General features: G+C 38.3%; 1 protein-coding gene across 4 annotated transcripts in view; it reads right to left on the reverse strand.

Moving 5' to 3' along the window:
- VEPH1 (ventricular zone expressed PH domain containing 1) overlaps positions 1 to 27,586 on the reverse strand; it is a 274,843-nt gene that overhangs the window by 99,042 nt on the left and 148,215 nt on the right. For 3 of the 4 annotated variants that reach the window (XM_047785422.1, XM_047785415.1, XM_047785430.1), the window contains 2 exons: positions 12,089 to 12,298; positions 10,837 to 11,234 (listed from right to left, as the gene is read on the reverse strand). In XM_047785422.1, coding sequence (XP_047641378.1) covers positions 10,837 to 11,234; positions 12,089 to 12,298 — 608 coding nt within the window. Of the gene's footprint in view, positions 1 to 10,836; positions 11,235 to 12,088; positions 12,299 to 14,060; positions 14,213 to 27,586 lie in introns of those variants that run through there. The other variant, XM_047785439.1, reaches the window with a different exon arrangement.

Below are 27,586 nucleotides of genomic sequence, written 5' to 3' on the forward strand. Positions count from 1 at the left end.
AAAAAGAATAAAATAACTAGGAATAAACCTGCCTAAAGAGACAAAAGAACTATAGTCTGAAAACTATAAAAAGCTGATGAATGAAATCAAAGATGACACAAACAGACAGAGAGATACACCATGCTCTTTGATTGGAAGAATCAATATTGTCAAATGACCATACTACCTAAGGCAATCTACAGATTCGGTGCAATCCCTATCAAATTACCAATGGCATTCTTCACAGAACTAGAACAAAATATTTTAAAATTTGTATGGAAACACAAGAGACCTCGAATAGCCAAAGCAATATTGAAAAAGAAAAATGAAAATGGAGGAATCAAGCTTCCTGACTTTAGACAATACTACAAAGCTAGAGTCATCAAAACAATATGGTGCTGGCACAAAAACAGAAATACAGATCAATGGAACAGGATAGAAAGCCCAGAGATAAACCCAAGTATCTATGGGCAACTAATCTACGACAAGGGAGGACAGAACATACAGTGGAAGAATGATAACCTTTTCAATAAATAGTGCTGGGAAAACTGGAAAGCTACATGTAAAAGAATGAAAGTAGAACACTATCTAATACCATATACAAAAATAAACTCGAAATGGAGTAAAGATCTAAATATAAGGCCAGACACTCTAAAACTCCTAGAGGAAAACATAGGCAGAACGCTCTTTGACATAAATCATAGCAACATCTTGTTTGATCCACCTCCCAGAATAATGGCAATAAAGACACAAATAAACAAATGGGACTTAAACTCAAAAGCTTTTGCACAATAAAAGAAACCATTAAAAAAATGAAAAGAGAACCCACAGAATGGGAGAAAATCTTTGCCAATGATGCAACAGACAAGGGCTTAATCTCCAAAATATAGAAATAACTCATACAACTCAACAAAAACAAACAACCCAATTGAATAATTGGCAAAAGACCTAAATAGACATTTCTCCAAAGATATATGGATGGCCAACAGGCATATGAAAAAATGCTCAATACCACTAATTATTAGAGAAATGCAAATCAGGAATTCCCGTCATAGCTCAGAGGTTAACGAATTTGACTAGCATCCATAAGGATGCAGGTTCAATCCCTGGCCTTGTTCAGTGAGTTAAGGATCCAGGGTTGCCATAACTGTGATGTAGATCACAGACATGGCTTGGATCTTGGATTGCTGTGGCTGTGGCATAAGCCAGCAGCTATAGCTCTGATTTGACCCCTACCCTGGGAACCTCCATATGCCGCAGGTGTGGCCCTAAAAAGCAAAAAGGAAATAAATAAATAAATAAAAAAGGCAATGTAAATCAAAACTACAATGAGGTACCACCTCACACCAATCAGAATGGCCATCATTAACAAGTTAACAAAAGATGCTGGAGAGGGTGTGGAGAAAAAGGTACCCTCCTCTACTGTTGGTGGGAATGTAAATTGGTACAACCACTATGGAAAACAGTATGGAGGTACCTCAGGAAACTAAATAGAGAGCTACCATATGATCCAGCAATTCCACTGCTGGCCATATATCTGGACAAAACTTTCATTGCAAAAGATACATTCACCCCTATGTTCATAGCAGCTCTATTCACAATAGCCAAGATGTGGAAACAACCTGAATGTTCATCAACAGATGAATGGGTTAAGAACGAGAGGTACGTATAAACGTGGAATATTACTCAGCCATAAAAAGACAAACTAATGCCATTTGCAGCAACATGGATGGATCTAGAGACTCTCATAAGAAGTGAAGTAAGCCAGAAAGAAAAAGACAAATATCATATGATATCAGTTACTTGTGGAATCTAAAACATGGAACAGATGATCCTACCTTAAAATAACAAAGAAAAAAGAGAAAATGGATCATGGCCAAGAAGAGCAGACTTGGGGTTCCCAAGGGGGAAAGGGGAGGGAGCAGGATGGATGGGCATTTTGGGGTTTTTTTGGATGCAAACTTTTATATTTGGAATGGATGGCCAATGGGATCCTACTGTACAGCACAGGGAAATGTGTGTGATTAGGTCACTTTGTTGTACAGCAGAACTTGATGAAATACTGTAAATCAATTATACTTTGATAATAATAAAAAAGAAAAAATATTTTAAGATGACTTATAACACAAAGCAACCATTAGGTTTTTCATCTACTTCCTTCAACTTGTATTTGGACTATGGTATAATTTAATCACAAAATTTTAGTTTATATATCAGTGATTCTCTGCATATTTTAGTTTTTAAACTTTTTTTCCTTCACTTTTTTTTTTTTTGTCTTTTTGCTATTTCCCTGGGCCGCTCTCACGGCATATAGAGGTTCCCAGGCTAGGGGTCTAATCAGAGCTGTAGCCCTCGGCCTACGCCAGAGCCACAGCAACGCGGGATCCGAGCCGCGTCTGCAACCTACACCACAGCTCACCGCAATGCCAGATCGTTAACCCACTGAGCAAGGGCAGGGACCGAACCCGCAACCTCATGGTTCCTAGTCGGATTCGTTAACCGCTGAGCCACAATGGGAACTCCTTTTTCTTCACTTTTAAAGGAGGATCTCTTTTTGTTCTAAAAAATGAGCTACAGCCTTGATGTTTTGTGTATGCACAGGAGCGATTTTTAAATAACATGTCAAATTTCTCTAATGTAATTTAAATGCTTATTCACCTAAATTTTCATGAATTTAAAAAAAAAAAGCAAAGGAAAAAAAAGGTAAACCAAACAATTTGAATAGAAACAGACCAGCTAGGACAGGCACAATGCATTAATTTACTGATGATGATTGGCCATTTGTTGTTTGATAGATACTACTAAATCTGGGCAGATAGTGAGACAAGCCTCAAAAGTATTGAACGATATGGCCTGTTTTCTCCCAACAAACTATTATAAATTGACAAACAGCAATATCTGAACAAAGGACAGAAAATTAATGTAAAATTGCTTTTTTAAACTTTACATTAAAAATATAAAATTAACAAATTTAGGGCTGATTAAAAATGTGGCTGAAAGATGAATATATCACTGATATGTGGAATCTAAAAATGATGCAAATGAGCTTATTTACAAAACATAAATAGACTCATAGACACAGAAAACAAATTTCTGGTTACCAAAGGAGAAAGGGTAAGGGGAGGGATAAATTAGGAGTTTGGGATTAACAGATACACATTACTATATATGAAATAGATAAGTAACAAAGACCTACTGTATAGCACAGGGAACTATATTTGATATCTTGTAATGACCCATAATGGAAAAGAATCTGAGAAAGAATATACCACTGAATCACTTTGCTGTACACCTGAAACTAACACAACAATGTAAATCGACTATATTTCAATAATGAAAAAAAACTGTCAAATGACAAATGCCAGCTCTCACATAAGACAGTTGAAATTAATTAATTTAGAGCATAAAGGATCTTAAAAATAATGCTGCTGAATGCTTTTTAAGTTTATTTAAGCTGTGGAATTCTTGGTTTAAATACCTATCAGGAAGACCAAGATGTAACACCAGCTACATCAGCACTGCCCTGTTTGCAGGGCAGGAAGAGAGGGAGGAGGGGGTGTTTGGGGCCCTCTGAAGGGCTCCTGATGGTCTTCAGGGAGCACAGGTTGAAAACCCATGAGCTTGTAATACACTCTTGGGATAAAGGTGAAAAATTGGTGGCACAGGAGATGAGGTAATCTCTATGAAGAATTGGAGCTGCCCAACAGCAGAGCTGAGAGCTCAACTCAATTCTACAGACTCTGATTAGAGTCTGGAGCTATCATCCCAGTCCAAGTTATCAGAATCTCTCTTTATTACTGAAGCCAGTTATAAGATTGTTGTTACAAAATTCCAAACCGTGCAGAAATGTTTGCTTTAAAATGTGCAAGTTTCTCCTTCCCTCTCCTCTTTTTCTCCACTCCCAAGTTCAATCTGATTCTTCAGAGAAAAATGGTGATAGTTTGATGTTTGTCCTTCTAGAACTATCCCACTTTGTACATGCATATATGCACAGATAATGTAAATTCTTTCCTTTGCCTTGGTTCTTCTTAGCCAGATCTATTTCTACTTTTATCGCAGCACTTACTACTTTCCAACATCCTATATACTTTATCATTTCTGTTATTTATCCTATGTTTTTCCCCACTAGAACGATCTCTGTGAAGGCAAGGATATTTGCCTGTTTTGTTCAACAAATGTTTCCTAGTTCCTAGGACAATGCTGGCATATGGTAGGACAAAAATATTTGTAGAATTAATGGGTGAATGAAGAATGATTAGTTGGGATTAACAGGCAGAGCACAGAGGATTTTTAGCACAGTAAAACTATTATTTATGATACTACAATGATAGATACATCCAAACAAGGGAATATTATTCAGTGCCAAAAAGAAATGCACTATAAAGCCACAAAAGGACATGAAGGAAGGCATGCATATTACTAAATGAAAAAAGCCAGCCCGAGAAGGCTACTTAGAAATTTGGGGTTTTGATGTGAGAAGCAGAAACATACTCAAGAGTTTCTGCAACAGTATTATATTGCTTGCATGTGCAGCGTATTTAAATGACAGCATAATATTTTAATGGCTTAGATAATTGATGTGGATATTTCATCTGAAAAACCATTATTTTTCATAAAATAATTTATTTTAAAATTCCACTGAACCTTTTATTTATGAAAAGAAAAAAATACTTTTATAATTTCTCACTGGTGTCTAATGTGAACAGGGCAAAACTTTTGACAGAGGAAACCCAGGGACTTTGTGCCTTTTTTTTTTTTTGGCCACACCCATGGCATGTGGAAGTTCCTGGACCAGGAATCAAACTCACGCCATAGCAGCAACCTAAGCTCCTGAGACAACGTCAGATCCTTGGCCCGCTGTGACACAAGAGAACTCCTTGGTGTCCTTAACTCTTTTTCACTGTCCCCAAGTAGGCTCACCAATATGTGACATGAGGCTCTGTGTGCTTGAGACATGCTTATCTGCTCTTTGTTAACACGTACCTCTATGGAAATGTACCGTAGCACATATAAGTGCCTGCCAAATTATCAAATACCTAAACTTCCAATTGTCAACTCTGTGATTGCCTATGTTTCAGGAGAAAATTTTTTAAATCCTCCATTATCTGAAGTTTGATGTTTAATGTGGAGCAAATAAGAGGAAACTATCTTTTTACCCCATATTCCCTTTCCCCTGTCAAATCAAAATCCTTTACCCAGCCATGTAATTTCTTTTGCAGTTTCCTGCCTACCAGCTCTTCTTCATCACCAAGAGAGCTCAGAAATATAGATTTGCTCAGTTTTTAAATGAGATTTGATGATATCCAGGGATTATTTTGTTTCCCTACAGGGCATATACTGCTAGTGTCATAATGAAAGTAAATAAAAAAGTAACATTTACTTTCCTAAAATTTGGTTTGTGGCAAATTGGATCAGAATGTATTCTTCTGCTGGGGACTGTAAGTGGCTCAGGACCATCTGTCTAGCACTATATGCTTTGGAGTAAAGACAATCCCCAAACAACAATAATAGATGACTGATAATTTCTGAATATGAGCTCCCCTAAAAAAAGATAAAAATATTCCTACAGACATGAGTATAATGCCATACAGCTTCCTATTTTACAAATAATACATTTATTTATTTATTTAATAAATCTCCACATGCACCCACGGCATGTGGAAGTTCCCTGGCTAGGGACTGAATCTGAGCCACAACTGTGACCTATGCTGCAGCTGGAGCAATGCTGGATCTAACCCACTGTGCCAGGCAGGTGATCAAACCCACACCTCCACAGCAACCGAAACCACTGTAGGAATTCCTACAAACAATACATTTAGAAGCATATATTTAAGAATATGAAATATGCTAAGGTAGACTACTTATGTTCCTAAGCTATCTCCTCCTTTTCTTCCTCTTCTTCCTTCTCTTTTTTATGTGGCTACTTTTTACGGTAAGATATACTGAAATGCACTCCTACGCGTTTTTTTTTTTTTTTCTCAACTCATGTATTTGCTTTTGCTTCTGTTTATTTATTAGCAAGGTCCCTTTAGATCTGTTAGACACGTACCTAAAGTGGGCACTACATTATGGCGACTGACCATTTCAAGGGTTTAAATGACTCATTTCATTTACATCCCTCTTGTATTTCCATTAAAATGGCCCACGTGTACAAGAACTTACCAATTTCACTTTTCCTACTTGGATGAATATACATCTCATCTATAGATAAATATCTAAACATCTACTCCTCTATCCAAGAGCACAGTTTGGGCATCTTTCGTTAGTCATTTATTTGGATGTCCAAAGAAATTCATTTTTTTAACGAGGAAGAGCTTTTGAAAATGTAATTAATGAGACTAAAGTAATCTGATGTCCTCAAGTGCAACTCTGGAACAAGTTAAGTTGTAGATTTAAATGTGTAACGTTCTTACCAGTGATATGGTACCAGCGAAGGCCTTAAATCTACACTTGACTAGGGATAAACAAGGGCAGAGATCTGATGTTCATTAGATAGAGGAGATCAGAGGGGAGCTTTTCAAAAGGACTTGCAGATTTCCTTTAGCCCTATTTGGATGTTTCTGTTAGGAATGCAGATGACAGAAACCAGGATATGTGTGACAGGAGAAAGTGAAGGGAGAATCTAGCCACCATTTTATCTGTCTTCTATTAACATCCCCTCAGGAGAAATGGGAACTGGCAAGTAGGGAATCCGAGATAAATTTCAAAGCAGTAAGAAAAATTCTCTATGATTTTTTTCCCCCTAACAAGTGTTCTTCAAACAAGGGTTCAACTGCTTCAAAGAAGTGAGGCTCCAGGACATTTGTAACATCTTCCTAATGGTCATTTTTCCCTTTCAAGTTATGTGGGAAAGGTTCTGGCTTTTTCTCTGCCTGTAAATCTTATGACTCTTCCCATGGATAAATGACCCTAATCCCAGGATTGAATCCATCTATTTTTAAAAAGAAAGAAAGAAATCTCTTCCAGAATTATTAAGTGGATCCATGTTATCATTATCCTTCAGAGATTGGACCAACTGAGGAGAAAAAGGACTGGTGTGGACTTTGCCCTCTTGGTCATCCCAGCATGAGGGTGGACTTAACTACATGCAAAATTTCAAGAAGGAAGCCTTATTTGTAATTAATTATTAAAACAGCACTTGCTGTTTACAATGAAACATTTTATTTTTGTACATTCTCATTTTTGTTCAAGTCAGGAAAAATCAACTTGAGGGTCTATTAGAGAAAGGACCACATTACTAGCTTTAAAATTAGCTTCCTGCAAGTCAGCCTTGCTGATATGCTCTACAGATGGGATACATTTTCACCCAATCAAGAAATACTTCAAAGTGAACCAAAGCAGTATTGATGGGTTCTTCTAAGCTTTTTATCATCCTTTACAGAATTCCAGTGATGGGCCAGATTTTCAATGATTTATTTCAATATCATGTGCTTTTTTTAAAACTCTAAATTATTTTTGCTCACATAAACATCAGTAATTCAGATTTTATTAAATACCCCTTGGCAGATGAACTAAATTCCTTTCATCCTGTATGTAAATATAAGCAGGCAGATATCAGACTATTACTCTAAGCATGAATATGTAACTTTCAGTGGCTGGCAAACCTGCACCCAAGCCAGTGGCCTGTGGAGCCCAGGAAAGAATTACTGACTTGGCAATAACAGGCTCTTTCATACCCCAAATGAACCACTGACCCAGCTTCAATGAGACCTGGGGTTTGACAATTTTTCCAGACATGATGATAGATTTGTGGTGATCTATTTACACCCCACTGCCTTCCCCACTGTGATCAATATCACACAGTAATAAGATGGCTGAGTGGGGGGTAAGAATGCGATTTGTGACCCTGACTCACCACATACCGAATTCTGCTGTAGAGTGGCCAGTGAGGCTCCTGTTCTTTCAACGTATTTTTTTACTGAAGCATTAGGTTGAAGCATATGAAACTGATGTCTTTGTAGGTCAAAATAAGGAAGTTGAACATCAGTTTTTCATATGAGTCAAACTAACACCAAAAGAACTTCTTTAAAGGATTTTTGGCCATGTCCTTTTAGAATGGGCTTGTAACTTCAGTCTAAAATTATTCTTAGTAGTTTGTTGTTGTTCTTATTTCCTGCTGGCCTATTTGTCTTTTTAACTTTAACACTGTGGAAGTGGTTTTTATGGTTCTTTTTGTTTCTTGATTACTTTGCATTAATTTAGCAAGAAAGACCAAATATGGCTCTTTTATACTAACAACACATTAAACATAACATAAATTTTAAGCCTAAACCTTTCTTTAATAAAATTTTAAGGAAAGAAAGATGATATTGTCGAGCTGAGTGATCTCATGACAATAAACAAAACTGTGTTGGCCAGATGACTGCTGGCATTTTGCTGAGTGGTTTACACAATCTCTGAAATAATAACAATGTGTCCCCTGAAGTCAGCACCAGGACTTTCTTGGTGGATATATTTATAGTGAGTCATATAAATCTTCAATCCCTCACACATATCTTGGCGGAAGGAATTTCCTAGGAACTTCCAGGAAATTACAAAAGTATGAATGAGTCCAAAATGTCAACTTAAAAAATGCATTCTCGGGAAATTCTGTAGTGGCTCAGCAGAAATGAATCCAACTAGTAACCATGAGGTTGCAGGTTCGAGCCCTGGCCTTGCTCAGTAGGTTAAGGATCAGGTGTTGCCTTGAGCTGTGGTATAGGTTGCAGACTTGGCTCGGATCTTGCATTGCTGTGGCTGTGGTATAGGCCAGCAGCTATAGCTCCAATTCCATCCCTAGCCTGGGAACTACCATATGCCACAGATGCAGCCCCCCCCCCCCCCACCAAAAAAAAAGAAGAAAAAAAATAGATTCTCAGTTCTAGGTCATTGGTAGGGAACATCAAAAGAAAAAACTTTTGATGGACTCATTCAATATTTTAGGGAAAAACCCAATTCACGTGGTAAATTCTCAAGCTCCCAAAATGATTTAAGACATTAAGAAATATCCTGTGTTTCAGACAACTAGAGGCTTGAAGTAACTCTGCTAAATTTCACATATTCACAAGATTGAAACTCACCATATAGCACCTCTTTAATGTTTTAAGCTAAACTTAAAAAATAATACTATTCTAGTAAATGAAAATGTGTCAAATTTATATTTGCTAGAGACATCCTCTGTCAAACTAAGAAATTCCCTTAATCTCTCTTACATTAGATTCTCCAACATGTGCACTGAACACCTGGATTATTAGTGAAAGGAGCAATTGTAAAGAGTCTGTATTGAGTTTTATTGATTTTAGCAATTCTCAAGGCCTGGTATATTTAATTATCCAAAATTATGTTGAATATGAGCAATATCACTTTTATTGTTCCTATTTTTAAAAAGAGTTTTAAGAAGAATAATCAATAAATTAAGGTAAACATCTTTGAAAATGTCAGATTCTCCAGAGACATGCTAAATAATAATATTGGCCATTACCAAATGCTTAAACCCCTTTCCCTTAGCACAATAATCTATTCTTTCCACTGATTTGGAATGGGAGAAGGGAAAGGAAAGTAGCATATGGAAAAACACTCCCAATACCTCAATGTGAGAAGGGAGGATAGTCAGTGGGTGGATAAATATGAACTGGATTCGCCATCCTTCGGTTGTGTTTCTTTCTGAAAGATGGGTTGCCTGGTTTTTTCTATGTAGTCTGAGGAAAGATGTCATGTCCTAAGAGTGGGCAAGGACTTTCATATACAAATCTCAAGGGAAGAAATGGCTCCTGCTTAAGAGTGAGTAGAAAATTGACAGAAGATGTAAACCAGCTATAATGGAAAAAATAAAAATCATTATATATAAAAAAAGAGTGATTGTATGAAAGATCTAATTAGCCCCTAAGTACCTTCACCCATTCAAACCTGTGTAACCCACTACCAGAAGGGTAAGCTTGCCCTGGACACTCCGCCATGTTAGTACCTATGTCTCTGTTCCAGGCCAGGACTAAGGTACACAATTTAAGGGAGTACCAGAAAATTTAGTAGTTAAGATATAATATTTTTAAAAATCAAAATTAATACAAAAAGTGCACAATAAACAAAATATCAAAACTATAAATAAAGACATGATCAATATTACTACTTACTCCTTTTGCCTTAGCTCCAAATGGTATGTCATTATTATTAACTCTGATTTCACTAAGCTTTTTTGGCACCTCCTTAAAACATGCACATCAGGGAAATTCCAGCTCTGACATTCTTTTCTTACTTTTCTTACTTTGTCCTTTGTTTTCTGACTAACTCTCACTCTCACCAGGCTCCTAGCCTACATCACCTTCTGACTACAGTTTTGATCTTTTCTCTCTATAGTCTAATTTTCAAGAGGTTGGGATCACATCTGTTTGGTTCATAGCTGAATCCCCCACAAATCTGAAACTTTACACAGTGCCTGGGATACAGCAGCTGCTTCATAAGTACATGCTGAATGAATAGAAGGAAAATCTCTTGAAGCTCAATGGTGCCTAAAACTTCCTTGCATGCTGTAGATAGAAAATGCCTCTGGCTGGACACCTACCCCAAAGCCTGTTTTGGGGGCCATAGATCCATTTCCATAATATTCTTAAACACCAGGGATGAGAAACCAGAAAAAATATGTTTTGAGATTTGAAAAAAATCAGAGTTGGTGGATTTAGGTAGATTCATATGGAAAAAAATAGATTATTGAACTTATTTGGGAAAAAAGCAATTAAAATAATTTGAGGGTGTTTTCAAACCATCTATTTTGCAGAAGATTCAGAAGGGGTATGACAATTTAAGTTACTTGAGTTTTGTTTTGTTTTTGTTTTCCCAGTGATGTCTGAAATTTCTTAAGTTTGGAGAGTTCAGGTCACTTACCTTCAATGGTACACTGGTCAGGGACTGGAATCTTCTTTCCGATTTCCAAAGCATATGCTTTCACTTTACTGAGGTTTTCCTTTAAGTACAAGTAGAGCTTATCGTGGTACTCTACAGAACTTGTGGTTGTCTCTGGAGTTTCCTCCTGATGGTTTTCTTGAACCATTTCTGGCAAATTCTCAGATTCTATATGCATAATACTTGGGTGTGAAACTGAAGAATTTACCAGCTGTGATCCATCGGCATCTGCCTTAAAGGGTGACCTGTCACGTCCTTGGCCAAGTGCGTCTATTTCTGAAAGAGAGATGCTGGCCGGCGTATCTGCACTCTCTACAGCATCCCCATACTCTGAACTCAAGGAATTTGTAAGCACAGTGTGCAAAGCCAAACTCTTTGACCTACAATATAAGCAAAGGGAAGGCTGAGGCAGATAAAGAAGTTGAACTACCATTTACTGACAAGGAAAAGAATAATAACATGAAGGCAAGTTATTTCCTCTAGAGTATGAAACTGGGAACTGGTGCCTTTAACAGATTTAATAAAAACATACAAGTTATCTAATAAACCAAAGCATTGTAGATCTAGGCCACTTCCCAAAATAAAGATTTAAAAATCAACTTCATGGCGTAAGTGACTGGGAAATGGTAGACTTACATATTTACATTCTTTTTTTCTACTTTTGCTTCTGCTTTTTCATCAGAAATCAAGAAAAGCTCCAGACAGTCATTCTCAACATTAGCAATCTGTATTTAAGAAGTGCTTTTTAAAAAGTAAGCCATAGGTTTCTGAGTTTTATTTGTATTCTCCTTTTGATATAACTAGCCTCTTTGGATAACAAAAGCATTATGGATGGATTTCGACGTAAGTAAAAAGTATTTAAAAATCACTTCAAGAGTTCCCATCACGGCTCAGTGGTAGCAAACTTGATTAATATGTATGAGGATGTGGGTTCAATCCCTGGCCTCACTCAGTGGGTTAAGGATCCAGCGTTGCTGTGAGCTGTGGTGTAGGTCTCAGATGCGGTTCAGATCCTGTGTTGCTATGGCTAGCTATGGTGTCGGCTGGCAGCCACAGCTCTAATTTGACCCCTAGCCTGGGAAATTCCATACGCCATGGTGCAGTCCTAAAAAAAAGACAAAAATAAAATAAATAAATAAATAAATATAAAAACCACTTCATAAAAGTGTGGTAACAAAACTAATAGCAAACATGAAGAACATAATGTTTAAAACCAGCCAAACAAAATTTATACCTATTAAATCTAATATCTTTTCTTCCTTCCTTTGAAACTTGGTCCAAACTATATCGTCTGATAGAGCCAGGGGTATTGTTCTCCACAGTTATTTTGTCCTCAAAAGCCTGTATTTTAACTTGGAGCTTTTCATGGTCTTCATTTTCATCTACAGTGAACTTGGTTTCTTCCAGTTTCTCAAGAAATTCAATTTCATTACTGGTTTTTCTCCTAAAAGAATGAAAATCATTGCATTAGATGTTCATCACATATACCCTTTAGAACATTGTTACTCTCTGTTTAACTGCTTCTTAATCAAAGCTGGAAAAAACCCTGTACCTGCTCAATTTATTAGTCATTAACAAATATATACTAGTAACTATTATGGACATACATCTTTGAAATTGCTCCTATAGTGTATTCTGTCAGAGGTTTAGCAATATCGGTGTTTATAGCAACTCTGTATTAGAAATAGTGTTGGAAGGGCTCAGAGAATAAAATGCAGATATTATGGTTATCCACAATCTTTTTTTAAAAAAATTACAGTTGATTTTCACTGTTGTGCCAACTTCTGCTGTACAGTAAAGTGACTCAGTCATAAATATATATATATATTCCTTTTTTAAACATTATTTTCCATCATGGTCTATCCCAGGAGATATAATTCCCTGTGCTATACAAGACTTCACTGCTTATCCATTCTAACTGTACTAGTTAACATCTACTAACCCTAAATTCCCAGGCCATCCCATTCCCTCCCCATCCACCTTGGCAACCACAAGTCTATTCTCCATGTCTGGGATATCCACCATATTCTTATCTAGTTCTCCAAAAGCATGGCTTTCATATGAAATTTGTGGCAGACATTTTCTAGAAAACTTGTATGTGCTAATCTGTTTGTACTGAAATTATTAGAATAAGAACATTTCAAATGGACTATGTATACTCATGGTTTTGTTAATTTTATGGAAATCAGTGGGACTCTTCCCTTTTATGAAGAAAAATCTTTATGAATTTTAATACATTGGAGGAAAGAGGTTTTCCATGAATGACAATAGTTTCAAATATCTTCTATTATAGAATTTATAAAACACTCTATGGGTCATTAAATTTACCTCTTGTAAGGCAGGGGCTATTTGCAGAATAATTTTGTTATTCTTTAAGGGTTAACACAGTGCCTTAGGTAGGGTCAGACCCTACAGATACTGCAGAAACAGCTCACTGATGCTCAATGAGGTGCTGAATGATTAGAGAAAAGTAGTACACGCTTACCTTCCCTTACCTGCCTTCTAATATTGAGCCAGACTGGAACAACTTTAATTTCTAACAATCACTATCAGTCATACCATATGAGGTTAGTATTCATTCTTTCCTTAGAAACAAAAGGGTTAATAATCCCTTGAAATCCACTGACCAAGATGGCTTAATAATTCTACTGGTTTGTCTGTGTGAATTTACTTGGTTTTCATTAGTACTTTTCCTAGAGGTAGAGGAAAGGGGCCTGAAATTTACAGAAAAATCTTGGCTTTTTCAAATATATGGCTATTTTCCTGTAATGGCCAAAGTAAACCTGGCATAGTTCTTAAGTATGGGTGAGAAAACACTTTTGGTTTTTTAAATGGCACTGCTTTTTTAGGGAAAACTAACAAAGAAGAGCTGGTGATACTTTTTATTTTTTATTTGATTGATTGATTGATTGATTGTCTTTTTCTAGGGCTGCACCCATAGTATATGGAGGTTCCCAGGCTAGAGGTCTAATCGGAGCTGTAGCTTCCGGGCTATGCCACAGCCATAGCAATGTGGGATCTGAGCTGCATCTGCGACCTACACCACAGCTCACGGCAATGATGGATCCTTAACCCACTGAACAAGGCCAGGGATCAAACCCACAACCTCGTGGTTCCTAGTCGGATTCATTAACCACTGAGATATGACAGGAACTCCACTGTTTACTTTTTCAGTTATATCCCACCCACTCTGTGGCCACGTCTGTGGTGGGCACTGCTGAAGGGCTGGAAATACTATAGCTTTTCTGGCTGGCCCAGAGAAGGGTCCTGACCTTGAAGGAGGGTTCAGTTTTGGGTTCTCAGTGGTTGCAATCCTCCTGTTAGTCCAGCCCAGGGAGGTATGCTGATTGTAAAAAAACTGGGAAGGAGAGTAGATCATCCATTAAGTTGCTGAGAATTGATTACTATGTAGTAAGCTATTGCTGGGAGAATATAAATGCATTTTAATATAACTTTTACAGGCTTCCTATGGTTTTGCATACATAATGAAAAACTTTTTTTCCATCCCATGCTTAACTGAAATATACATGAATAAATTTAAAGAACCAGCATATGGGAAAATTACAGAGGAAGGAACACTCCAAAACTCATTCTATGAGGCCACCATCACCCTGACACCAAAACCAGACAAAGATACCACACAAAAAGGAAAACTACAGGCCAATTTCACGGATGAACATCGATGCAAAAATCCTCAACAAAATACTAGCAAACCGCACCAACAATACATTAAAAGGATTGTACATCATGAACAAGAGGGATTTATCCCAGGCATGCAAGGGTTCTTCAATATCTGCAAATCCATCAGTGTGATACACCACATTAACAAACTGAAGAAGAAAAACCATATGATCCTCTCAATAGACACAAAAAAAGCCTCTGACAAAATCCAACACCCATTTCTGATAAAAACACTTCAGAAAGTGGGCATAACGGGAACCTACCTCAACATGGTAAAGGCCATATACAACAAACCCAGAGCTAACATCATTCTCAATGGTGAAAAACTGAAAGAATTCCCGCTGAGATCAGGAACAAGACAAGGATGTCCGCTCTTGCCACTACTCTTCAACATAGTTTTGGAAGTCCTAGCTTGGCAATCAGAGAAGTAAAAGAACTAAAAGGAATCCAAATTGGAAAGGAAGAAGTAAAACTATCACTATTTGCAGATGACATGATACCATACCTAGAGAATCCTAAATACTCTACCAGAAAACTGTTAGAGCTCATCCATGATTTTGGCAAAGTCGCAGGATACAAAATCAATACACAGAAATCGATGGCATTTCTATACACTAACAATGAAAGATCAGAAAGAGAAATTAGGGAAACAATCCCACCTACCATCACATCCAAAGGAATAAAATACTTATGAAGAAACCTACCTAAAGAGCCAAAAGACCTATATTCTGAAAACTATAAGACACTGATGAAAGAAATCAAAGATGACACAAATAGATGGAAAGACATACCATGCTCCTGGATTGCAAAAGTCCATATTATCAAAATGACTATACTATCCAAGGCAGTCTAAGATTCAATGCAATCCCTATCAAATTACTAAGGACATTTTTCACAGAACTTGAACAAAATATTTTAAAGTTTGTTTGAAGCACAAAAGACCCAGAATAGCCAAAGACAACCTGAGAAAGAAAAATGGAGCTGGAGGAATCAGGCTCCCTGACTTCAGACTATACTATAAAGGAACAGTCATCAAAACTGTATGGTACTGGCACAAAGGAATATAGATCAGTGGAGCAGGACAGAAAGCCCAGAATTACTATGAACAACTATATGCCAACAAATTTGACAATCTGGAAGAAATGGACAATTTTCTAGAATCTCACAGCCTGCCAAAACTGAATCAAAAAGAAACAGACCAACTGAACAGACTGATCACTAGGAATGATATTGAATATGTCATAAAAACACCCCATACAAATAAAAGTCCAGGATGGCTTCACAGGCGAATTCTACCAAACATATAAAGAGGACCTGGTGCCCATCCTCCTTAGACTTTTTCAAAAGATTGAAGAAGAAGGAACACTCCCAAAGACATTCTATGATGCCACCATCACCCTAATTCCAAATCCAGACAAAGATACCACCAAAAAAGAAAACTATCAGCCAATATCTTTGATGAATATAGACGCAAAAATTCTCAACAAAATCTTAGCCAACTGAATCCAACAACATATAAAAAACATCATACACCATGACCAGGTAGGGTTCATCCCAGGTTCACAAGGATGGTTCAACATATGCAAATCAATCAATGTCATACATCACATTAACAAAAGAAAAGTCGAAAACCATATGATCATCTCAATAGATGCAGAGAAAGCATTTGACAAAGTCCAACATCCATTCATGATCAAAACTCTCGCCAAAGTGGGTATAGAGGGAACATTCCAGAACATAATCAAAGCCATTTATGACAAACCCACACCAAATATAATACTCAATGGAGAAAAGCTGAAAGCCTTCTCACTCAAATCTGGAACAAGACAGGGATGCCCGCTCTCACCACTGCTATTCAACATAGTTTTGGAAGTCCTAGCCACAGCAATTAGACAAACAAAAGAAATAAAAGGCATCCAAATAGGAAGAGAAGAGATAAAACTGTCACTGTATGCAGATGACATGATACTATACATAGAAAACCCGAAGGACTCAACCCAAAAACTACTTGAACTGATTAATAAATTCAGCAAAGTAGCAGGATATAAGATTAATATTCAGAAATCAGTCACATTTCTGTATACTAACAATGAAATATTAGAAAAGGAATACAAAAATATAATACCTTTTAAAATTGCACCCCAAAAAATCAAATACCTCAGAACACACCTGACCAAGGAGGTAAAGGACTTATACTGAGAACTATAAAACTTTAATCAAATAAATTAAAGAAGATGTAAAGAAATGGAAAGATATTCCATCTTCATGGATTGGAAAAATCAATATTGTAAAAATGGCCGTCCTACCCAAAGCAATCTACAGAATCAACGCAATACCTATCCAATAACCCAGGACATTTTTCACAGAACTAGAAAAAACAATCCAAACATGTATATGGAACCACAAAAGACCCAGAATTGCCAAAGCAATCCTGAGAAACAAAAACTAAGCAGGAGGTATAACTCTCCCAGACTTCAAGCAATATTACAAAGCCACAGTCATCAAAACAGTGTGGTACTGGTATCAAAACAGACAGACAGACCAATGGGACAGCATAGAGAACCCAGAAATAAACCCTGACACCTATGGTCAATTAATCTTTGACAAGGGAGGCAAGAACATAAAATGGGAAAAAGAAAGTCTATTCAGCAAGCATTGCTGGGAAACCTGGACAGCTGCATGCAAAGCAATGAAACTAGAACACACCCTCACACCATGCACCAAAATAAACTCCAAATGGCTGAAAGACTTAAATCTACGACAGGACACCATCCAACTCCTAGGAGAAAACATAGGCAAAACACTCTCTGACATCAACATCATGAATATTTTCTCAGGTCAGTCTCCCAAAGCAATAGAAATTAGAGCAAAAATAAACCCATGGGACCTAATCAAACTGAAAAGCTTTTGCACAGCAGAGGAAACCCAAAAGAAAACAAAAAGACAACTTACAGAATGGGAGAAAGTAGTTTCAAATGATGCAACTGACAAGGGCTTAATCTCTAGAATATATAACCAACTTATACAAATCAAGAGCAAAAAAGCCAAAAACCCAATGGAAAAGTGGGCTAAAGACCTGAATAGACTATTCTCCAAGGAAGACATACAGATGGCCAACAAACACATGAAAAAATGCTCAACATCGCTGATTATAAGAGAAATGCAAATCAAAACTACCATGAGATACCACCTCACACCAGTCAGAATGGCCATCATTAATAAATCCACAAATAGCAAGTGCTGGAGGGGGTGTGGAGAAAAGGGAACCCTCCTGCACTGTTGGTGGGAATGTAAACTGGTACAGCCACTATGGAGAACAGTTTGGAGATACCTTAGAAATCTATACATAGAACTTCCATATGACCCCGCAATCCCACTCTTGGGCATATATCCGGACAAAACTCTGCTTAAAAGAGACATATGCACCCGCATGTTCATTGCAGCACTATTCACAATAGCCAGGACATGGAAACAACCCAAATGTCCATCGACAGATGATTGGATTCGGAAGAGGTGGTATATATACACAATGGAATACTACTCAGCCATAAAAACAAATGACATAATGCCATTTACAGCAACATGGATGGAACTAGAGACTCTCATACTGAGTGAAATGAGTCAGAAAGACAAAGAAAAATACCATATGATATCACTTATAACTGGAATCTAATACACAGCACAAGTGAACATTTCCACAGAAAAGAAAATTATGGACTTGGAGAATAGACTTGTGGCTGCCTGGAATGAGAGGGAGGGAGTGGGAGGGATCGGGAGCTTGAGGTTATCGGATACAACTTAGAATGGGTTTACAAGGAGATCCTGCTGAGTAGCATTGAGAACTATGTCTAGATACTTATATTGCAACAGAACAAAGGGTGGGGAAAAAATGTATACATGTAAGTGTAACTTGGTCCCCATGCTGTACAGTGGAAAAAAAATAAATTAAAAAAAAAGCCCAGAATTACACCCATGCACCTACAGTCAACTAATCTATGACAAAGGAGGCAAGAATATATACTGGAGAAAAGACAGACTGTTCAATAGGTGGTGCTGGGAAAACTGGATAGCCACATGTAAAAGAATAAAATTAGAACACTCCCTAACACCATACACAAAAACAAACTCAAAATGGATTAAAGACCTATATATAAGGCTAGATATTATAAAATTCTTATAGGCAAAACACTTATAGGCAAAATTCTTATAGGCAAAATACAGGCAAAACACTCTCCAACATAAACCACAGCAACAACATCTCAGGTCCACCTCCTAGAGTAATAACAATAAAAACAAAAATAAACAAATGGGACTTCATTAAACTTAAATGTTTCTGCACAGCAAAGGAAATCCTAAACAAAATGAAAAGATAACCCACAGAATGGGAGAAAATGTTTGCAAATGAAGCAACTGACTAGGGAGTAATCTCCAAAATTTATGAACACCTTCTGTAGCTCCATACCAAAAAAACAAACAACCCCACCAAAAAATGGGCAGAAGATCTAAACAGACAGTTCTCCAAAGAATACATACAGATGGCCAAAAACACATGAAAAGATGTTCAACATCATTCATTATTAGAGAAATGCAAAACAAAACCACTGTGAGGTATCACCTTACACCAGCCAGAATGGCCATCATCCAAAAGTCTACAAACAATAAGTGCTGGAGAGGGTGTAGAGAAAAAGGAACCCTATTACACTGTTGGTGGGATTGTAAATTGGTGCAACCACTGTGGAAAACAGTATGGAGATTCCTCAGAAAACTAAAAATAGAATTACCATTTGATTCAGCAATCCCACTCCTGGGCATCTATCCAGAGAAAACCACAAATTGAAAAGACACATGTATGCCAATGTTCATTGCAGTGCTCCTAAATGTCCACCAACAGAGGAGAGGATCAAGAATATGTGGTACACACACACAATAGAATATCACTCAGCCATTAAAAGGAAAGAAATAATGGCATTTGCAGCAACATGGATGGACCTAGAAATTATCATAGTAAGTGAAGTCAGTCAGACAATGAGACACCAACATCACTTACATGCAGAATCTAAAAAAAAGAGATACTGACTCACAGACTTTGAAAAAGTTATGGTTTCCAAATGAGACAGGTTGAGGGTTTGGGATGGAAGTGTTATAAAATCTGGTTGTGATTATCACTGTACAACTATAAATGTAATAAAATTCACTGAGAAAAAAAAAGGACCAGTATGTGGGAATAAATGCTAATCTTGAACATGTTTCCCTTTCTAACACATATAAGATACTGGCTGCCCACAAACCAGATGGATGTTTTGACATTGTCTAGCCAGAAGATTCTAAAAGCTGAATTTTTACTCCTATTACAAACAAAACTAAGACAGTACCATCACTGGATGCTATTTTGCAAATCATGATTAAAAAGGTTAATTTTAAAAGACTCAATGAACCCTCTCAAGATGAGAAATTTATAAACTTTATTTTAGAAACTTCCACAGTTGGGATTATTAAAACTTAAAAATTTGTAAAGCACAAAGTACATTCCAATATGTATATATTGGATATTAAGTATTCTACAATTTTTTTTTTGTCTTTTTAGGGCCGCACCCACTGCATATGGAGGTTCTCAGGCTAGGGGTCGAATTAGAGCTGTAGCTGCCCACCTATGCCACAGCCACAGCAATGCAGGATCCGAGCCATGTCTGCGACATACACCACCGGATCCTTAACCCACTGAGCGAGGCCAGGGATCGAACCCACGTCCTCATGGATGCTAGTCGGGTTCATTAACCACTGAACCATGACAGGAACTCTGAGAATTATACCAATTTTTAAATTTCAAAATATATGAGTTGTCAGAGGTATAGTTTCTCATGAATTTACTAGTTTTTTCTTTCTCTATAAAGCTCTGGGTTATAACAACAGTTAAAATAATAAAATTTTCTTCAAAAAACTTCAAATTTGACATGATTATAATAAATTCCCTTCAATAATTTTATTGGATCAGTTTCTGACTTTTTTTAAAATAAACTTTTCTTGCTAATGGAGACCTTTTATTTCTTGTAACACTTCAAATGAATTTCACCATTTATAAAATGGAGATAATGACTCTACTTAACTCACAGGGTTTGTTGGGAAGCCAAGATGACAGAACTGGCACGAAGCACTGCTCCTAGCACAAAACAGGCAGTCACTAGATGCTAAATCTTATTATTATTAATTGTTATTACTATTATTCCTCTGTCCTATATATGTGATGTGTTAATGTAGAAATGTGGCCTAGACATATCTTGTCCAAGACATATCTTGGAGGGCACTGATGTGGCCTAGACATATCCCGGAGGGCACTAATGTGCCCTGGAGAATGCTGGAGAGGACAGTCACTCAGCTCCCTTCCCTCGCTCTGTCTCCAGTTACCAAGTGCTGGCTATTAAGCACCAGGGCTTGAGTGAATCAGAGCTCTTGTACCTGGGAGCATGCCTTGCTTCACCCTCAGACTGCCTTATGGAAGCCCTCTTAGGGGACTCTGGGTGTGAGAGGAGTTATGGGTTATTCCTAGGCATTCACCGACCCAAGAGGGTTATTTAGATCAGGGGCCTCTGGGGCAGGGTTACCAGGTAAAACACAGGACACCCAGCCAAACTTGAATTTCAGATAAACAACAAATGCTTTTTGTAGTATGGGTATGACTCTAGTAGGACTGAGTTAAAAATGTACTATACGAAAATGATTATCCTTATACTAAAAAATTGTTTTTTACCTGAAATTTAACTTAATGTCCTGTATCTCTATTTGTCTGATCTGTTACCCTATTCCTGGGTAAATCCCTGATGCTGCTTGGGCATGGACCTATAATGCTCATTCTTGTTCCCCTGTGCCTGGCACAGTGCTTGACACTCACAAGATACATTAAGTGTTTGCAGAATAAATGAACTGAGGTCACCTACATCTCTGACATCATACTGCATCCTGCATCCACAACAACAAAAAACCCTTCAGAGGTCTATCAGATGTTCACCAAGCACTGGCCACTTCTCCTGATCCATGGGGGGTGTGGGGGTGTCATTTGGTAGACATCAAATGTGAAGAGAAGCAAGAGCAGGAATAAAAAGAGGGATTTGTAAAAGGACCAAATAAGAGTCAAGAAGCAACAATAAAATGTCTGGGCCCGAAAAGTGATCTCTAGATATGAGGTTGATAAGGGTTGCTGATGAGCAGGATTCTCACCACAAAGACTTTCTCTTATAAACAATCTTCCTTATTTTTATGATTTGGAGATTTGTGTTTCACAAGAGTCACGGCATAGGAGTGGTAATGAAGAGTTGCCAAGGCAGCCAAAGCCATAAGACACATTAGAGAGAACTTTCAGGCCCAACAATCCACCAGGGCCTGTCACAGAATTTTGCTGGCAGGGAATTAGGACAAGTTTGGGTTTCAATAGGTTGAAAGGTTAGAAAATGGTAGAAGTTTGAGTTTATAATAAACATTCACTGCTCCTTTATTTTTTCTCCTCATGATTTTTAAATTTAGTATAAATAGATAGGAGAAAATTTGTTCAAAAACAAAGTTCTTTTACAGAGATAAACTCTTTCTTAAAGCAAAGAAATGCATCACAAATGTAAAAGTACCAGTGGAGCTGTTGGTCCCATGTGCATTTACTTGTGGGGATGGGCTGGAAGTGGGGGCCAGGGGCTTTAGCTTACATGGGGCAGGGGTGGTATTTCTTTTCCATTTGTCACTTTTTAACTCCAGAGATACTTTATAGAATTCTTTGTCAGAGTTCTATAATCCCCTAAATATTAACTTGGCTTTAACTCAACACACCACATTACAAGAGGCTATGATGATTTCCAGTCTGAACAGAATCTGGTGTCTGTTGCCAAGGTAAAGTTTTTAAAAGCACCTCTAGGGATGCCAGGGAGGGGCAGGGGAAGGCCTAACTACCTCCCTCTTGTGTGAGCGGGACTCCCCTTAAGAACAAACTGGTCCTTGGGTAGCTCATTGCTCTCACCAAGCTGGGAAATGAGACTATAAATCTATTCCTGGCTCAGAAAAAACAAATCAAAGAAAAATATTGTTAACTTTTGATGAGCTTGGCTTATGGAACCATCCATGTCCAGGATATGTACTCCTGCAGAGTGGAGCTTGTTAGAGAAGTAGGAGAACATAATGGTTCAAATCCACATAGGAGTCTTAAATTCTTAGGATTCTGTTCCCTACTCTTCAGCAATTTCTTGGGTCATCAGTCATCATAAGAATGACAGAGATGATCCCCCAGCTCTACAGTGCTGTCATCTGGTTTGGGACTGAAATGAGTAACGCCTTTGGAAGAGCTATACACAAATACTCAGGGAAAGGGCAATGCTGAGTCCAAATTCTTGGTACTCTCTTCTGCTTTGACCGCCTCAGTGGGCAACAGCAGAGACCAGCAGGTGCCCAGTTACATGGGCATCAGGATGTAGAATTTTGCTGAGATGAAATGACTCCTTTGTTTATTTCACTCACAATAAGAGTCTTTTTAGGGGCTTAAAAAGGAAAGCATGGTAGGGAAATTGACTGAATTTGGCCTTCAGGGAAAAAAACCTAGGTTCATGAATGACTCCAATCTCCCGTTTACTAGTGATGGGCAAATTCTTGTTTCTGTCATCTAAGAATGGGATCAATGATACTGCATCACCAGATTGCTAAAAGCATTATAGAAGACAATGGATGTGATAGTGTAGCCCATACAGAATGGGCACAAAAACATCAAACAGTAAAGCCCGAGGTGGCTGCTGCCCAGTGTGAAATCTGACACTGAAAGAAGGCAACTTGTACAGGTGATACCAAACCTGGAAGACAAGGTTTAGTCTCCTGTTCTAAGCCATGAAGGACCATACAATGCCTCCTACCTCTGTAGCATCCTAAAGACTGTGGATTACGGGAGAGTGAACCTCCCTACTGTGTGCTCATATAAGGACTGTAACATGGAAATGGTCGATTTTAAAAAAAAATCTGTATATGGGAACTATGTCTGGTCACTTGTGATGGAGCATGATAATGTGAGAAAAAAGAATGTATACATGTATGTGTTACTGGGTCACCATGCTGTATAGTAGAAAATTGACAGAACACTGTAAACCAGCTATAATGGAAAAAATAAAAGCATTATAAGAAACAAACAAAAAAATTCTGTACTTCGAGTATGAATTATGAGCAACTGCAGACATGGAGAGAGAATTCTCTACAAATAGAACCAAAGTTTAAAAGCCCTGATATGAGGAAGTAAACTTTCTAATACAGATGCTCAATCATTTGTTCATTTTCATCCAACCAATATGAGAGAGAGAGAGAATGGGTCATGGAAAACGATCAGCAAGAAAGTGTAAAGCCTCTGCCCTTGCTGCTCCAAGTAAGGCTGCTGTCCCAGCAAAATCAGTATCACCTTGGAGGTTCTTGGAGATGAAGAATCTCTGCCTCCACCCTAGACCTGTCAAATCAGAGTGTGCACTTTAACCCAATCCCTAGGTGCCCTGGTGGTACATTCACATTCAAGTTTGAGAAGCAAGAACCCAGGCACTGAAAGAACAGAATCTGAAGCACACCAGGTGGAGACACTTTCTCTTGGTCAAGCAAGGCTTCTGAGTGTTATGCTAATTCTGTAGTGAGGTGAGACTTAAGCAATAAGCCAGGTATTATTTGGAGTTGGAATATGGTAAAGTGCATGCAGTTTCCTCACATTCCATAGCTTTGTTGCCCCCTCTCAGGCCTTCTGGGGTCTTTATCAAATCTTAGGTAAAGGCACCTTTTGCCTCTGACAGATACTGGTTCAGAATGATCCCAAATCATTAGTCAAGATTCCCAAGGCTAGAATGGACAGACCAGGTAAGCAGCAGCCTTAGCAGAAGGCTGCCAGATCCTAATAAATTGTCATCTGGATGTGGTACAAGTTACAAAAGCACTCTGTCAACTGTAAGAGAGTGTAAAGATGCAAAATAGTAATGTCATGAGAACACTTTGGATCAGGAATGGGAATTGTAGAGACAACACACTCCTTTTCTAGGCTAACTTCATTGTCTGGGAACATAAGCAGGTAGCAGAGGCCAGTGATAAGGATTGAGGGGAGAGTATCCACCATGAAAATGCAACAACTGGGCCTGGAGAAGGAAAATGTTAAGACATCCCCACCATCACCTGGCACTGGAAAAGCAGGGACATGGTTAAGTTATCCTTTTTGATACGCTCCTCATCTAGTCTGCCCATTCTACCAATTGTGCTCAAATGGCATGTAAACAGCAAATTCAGAGTTCAGTTATGATGGATACCAAAAAGGAACAGGAAGCTTTGGGGGAACCAAAATAGCAAAATAGCTAGGTCATCAGAGTCAAGTAAAACTGCTTTCACTCAGTTGTTGCCCTTCTCTTGAGGGGCTGACGAAGGTCAAGTCCTTCTTACCTCTTCTCCCACAGCACAGGTTTTCCTTTCCTCCAGGCTTTTCTGTTCCCTGTCTTGTTTGAAAGGGGAAGCCAAGCCATAGGAGCTTGATGAAAAGCCATTTTCTTTTTTGTGTATCTTGTGTTTTGAACACTGCTATGTTATAGAAAAGGGGCGTAGTCCCCCTGGCGAAAATGTAATTGCATTGCTCACACTCCTGGCAGAGCTGGCCCCCATCTCCATCCCCTTGGTCCAGAGCCAGCCCTTCTGGGGCCTCACACTCCCTGGGCCTGCTTCATCGGCTCCAAAACTGATAATGATGTCTCCTACCTACCTCTCTTGCTGATAAACGAATTCCTGAAATAACTTTACAGACCTTCACATCACTATAAACACTGCTCTAAGGAAGGACAAATGGTGGAGTAAATGAATAGCAGATGGAGCATAAATGGTACCACATGTGAGACTTAACTTCTTCAGTAAGAAGAGGGGCAAAAAACTGAAGCCCTTCCTTCCCTACACTTAGAGGAGTAATGAGAACCACAGTTACTGCCACAAATGGTTGTTCTGATTTTCTTTTTACACAAGTGACCACCAGAGATCTCCTGAGGTTGAAGAGATACACATATTCTTTATGAAAACTCTGGTTACCTTGGTGGGGTGAAAGTGCATTCAGCTTTTCCTAAGCAGGGGGCAACGCTGACCAGAACATCAGCTGCTTTTAATTATGGTCCTGAACTTCCTTATGTACATTTTCTGAGCCAACAGTTGTTCTCAAAGAATCAAGTTCTCTTTGTATAAACATGTCTTGCCTAAAAAAAGTGGGAGTTCTTATGAGTACTTGTAAGACTCTATTTTCCTTCTGTGGGGCATAGGTTCTGGATATGAGCTCTCTCAAGTTTGAGAGGAACACAGAAAGATACCCAGCACTTCAGGGCAGGACTGGGGCTGTGGAGAGGCAATATGAGTTCTAGTAGGTTAAACAAGAGAAGGCCACCATGGGTTTGGGTGGGCATGAGAAGACTTCCTGGGGAAGGGGAACCAAACCAGAGTTCTGGAGAAGGGCAGCCTGCAGTGGAAGAGAGACACAAAGAAGGCATTCTAGAAGGTAAATATTAAAGATGAGTGGGATATAACTTTGGGGAAGAATAGGCAAATCGCCCTTGATATTCCTTTAAAACTCCTTTGAATTATTAATGAAGTACTGTGAACAGTATAAATCTTGTCCACACTAAAGTTTGAGATCCACTGGACTAAACTAAAGGAAGAAATGAAAAAATTTATGAGCTGATGATTTCTGGGCATTTACACTATTGCCCCTCTAAGAATTAACATGAAACCCAGAGGTGAGTAGGAATTAGAGAACTTTACTTTGCTCTTGCCCATCCACAAGGTTTTCTCCATTATGCTTTAATATGAAGCCTCTTTAATCTTCATATATAATAAAAGACTTCATTATTGTGAGGATGTAACAATATAACATAGTGAAAGCTCCTAGCACTGAACATGGCATGTGGTAGGAGTTGATAAAAAGTTTCATCAGACTTGGAGACACACCCTTCTCTGAGAAGTTGGAGAGAAGAATCTGGCTCCCTGTTCTCTGCAGTTTTGGTTGTGGACTCAGTAAAAAGCCATCAAGAGCCATAATTCTGGAGCTCTTGGGCCATGCCTGCAGGGTCTGTGTATCACTCCAGGGTTGGGTTCTGATGTGACTCCCAGATGTCAAGATGGTAACTCTGGAATGACAAGTTGCAAAGGGTCTCATAGTTGGAGAAGGGTCTTTGTGGCCATACTGCTTTGCTATATATTCTGGACACACACTGACTCAAATGCCCCATTCTCCCCTGTTATCCATTTCTTTGATGTGCAATGCAGCATGAAATTTAGGATAAACCAAAACTCTGGGGTGACTCCAAGGAAGGTAGATGTTCTGGAGTCATTCTCTTGTGAACATAATCTCCTTTTTCTATTTCCCCTTCATTCTCCCCCACATACTGTTGTTTTATCTCCTTCCCTCCACTGTGCCATCCCTTTCCATTTATGGGTTTCTCTCGCTATCATAGCATTCTTATGAAAACTTTCCTAAACTGAAATGGTATAAGTTAAAGAAGCAATTACCTTTCTTGTAAAGATAAAATCCTCTTTGGGTTTCTCTCTGTTACTTTTGAAAGCAGATACAGCTGGCCTTCCATATGCCTCTTTCCATATCCTCAGAGTCTACCAACTGCAGAGTGAATTTCAAATTTCAATCTGCTACTGGTTGAAATCAAGGATGTAGACTAGCCTATAGGGAGGCCAACTGCAGTCACCATTTTATATGAGGAGCTTGAGAAGGCTTTTGGAATCCATGGGGATCCTGGAATTGAGAGGACTTACTAATATAGGTCTTTCATAAAAGCTACAGTGAACTTTCGAAAAGCGGGGGATACCTGTATACCAAAATCAGATTTACACCTACACAATTGGTTTTGACTATATTTTACCTTTCATCGTCTCCCCCTCACCTTCTAATTCTTAAAAGTGAAGAATAAACAGTCTCACCATTACTACCACCATCACCACCAAAACAACCAAAGAACATACCACCCATTTAACCAAGCCAGAGGTTTGGGAAAGCTTTGCTTTTTTTTTTTATTATTTTATTTTTTTAAGT

This window comes from Phacochoerus africanus, chromosome 1 (genome assembly GCF_016906955.1).
Source record: "Phacochoerus africanus isolate WHEZ1 chromosome 1, ROS_Pafr_v1, whole genome shotgun sequence".
Taxonomy (NCBI): Eukaryota; Metazoa; Chordata; class Mammalia; order Artiodactyla; family Suidae; genus Phacochoerus; species Phacochoerus africanus.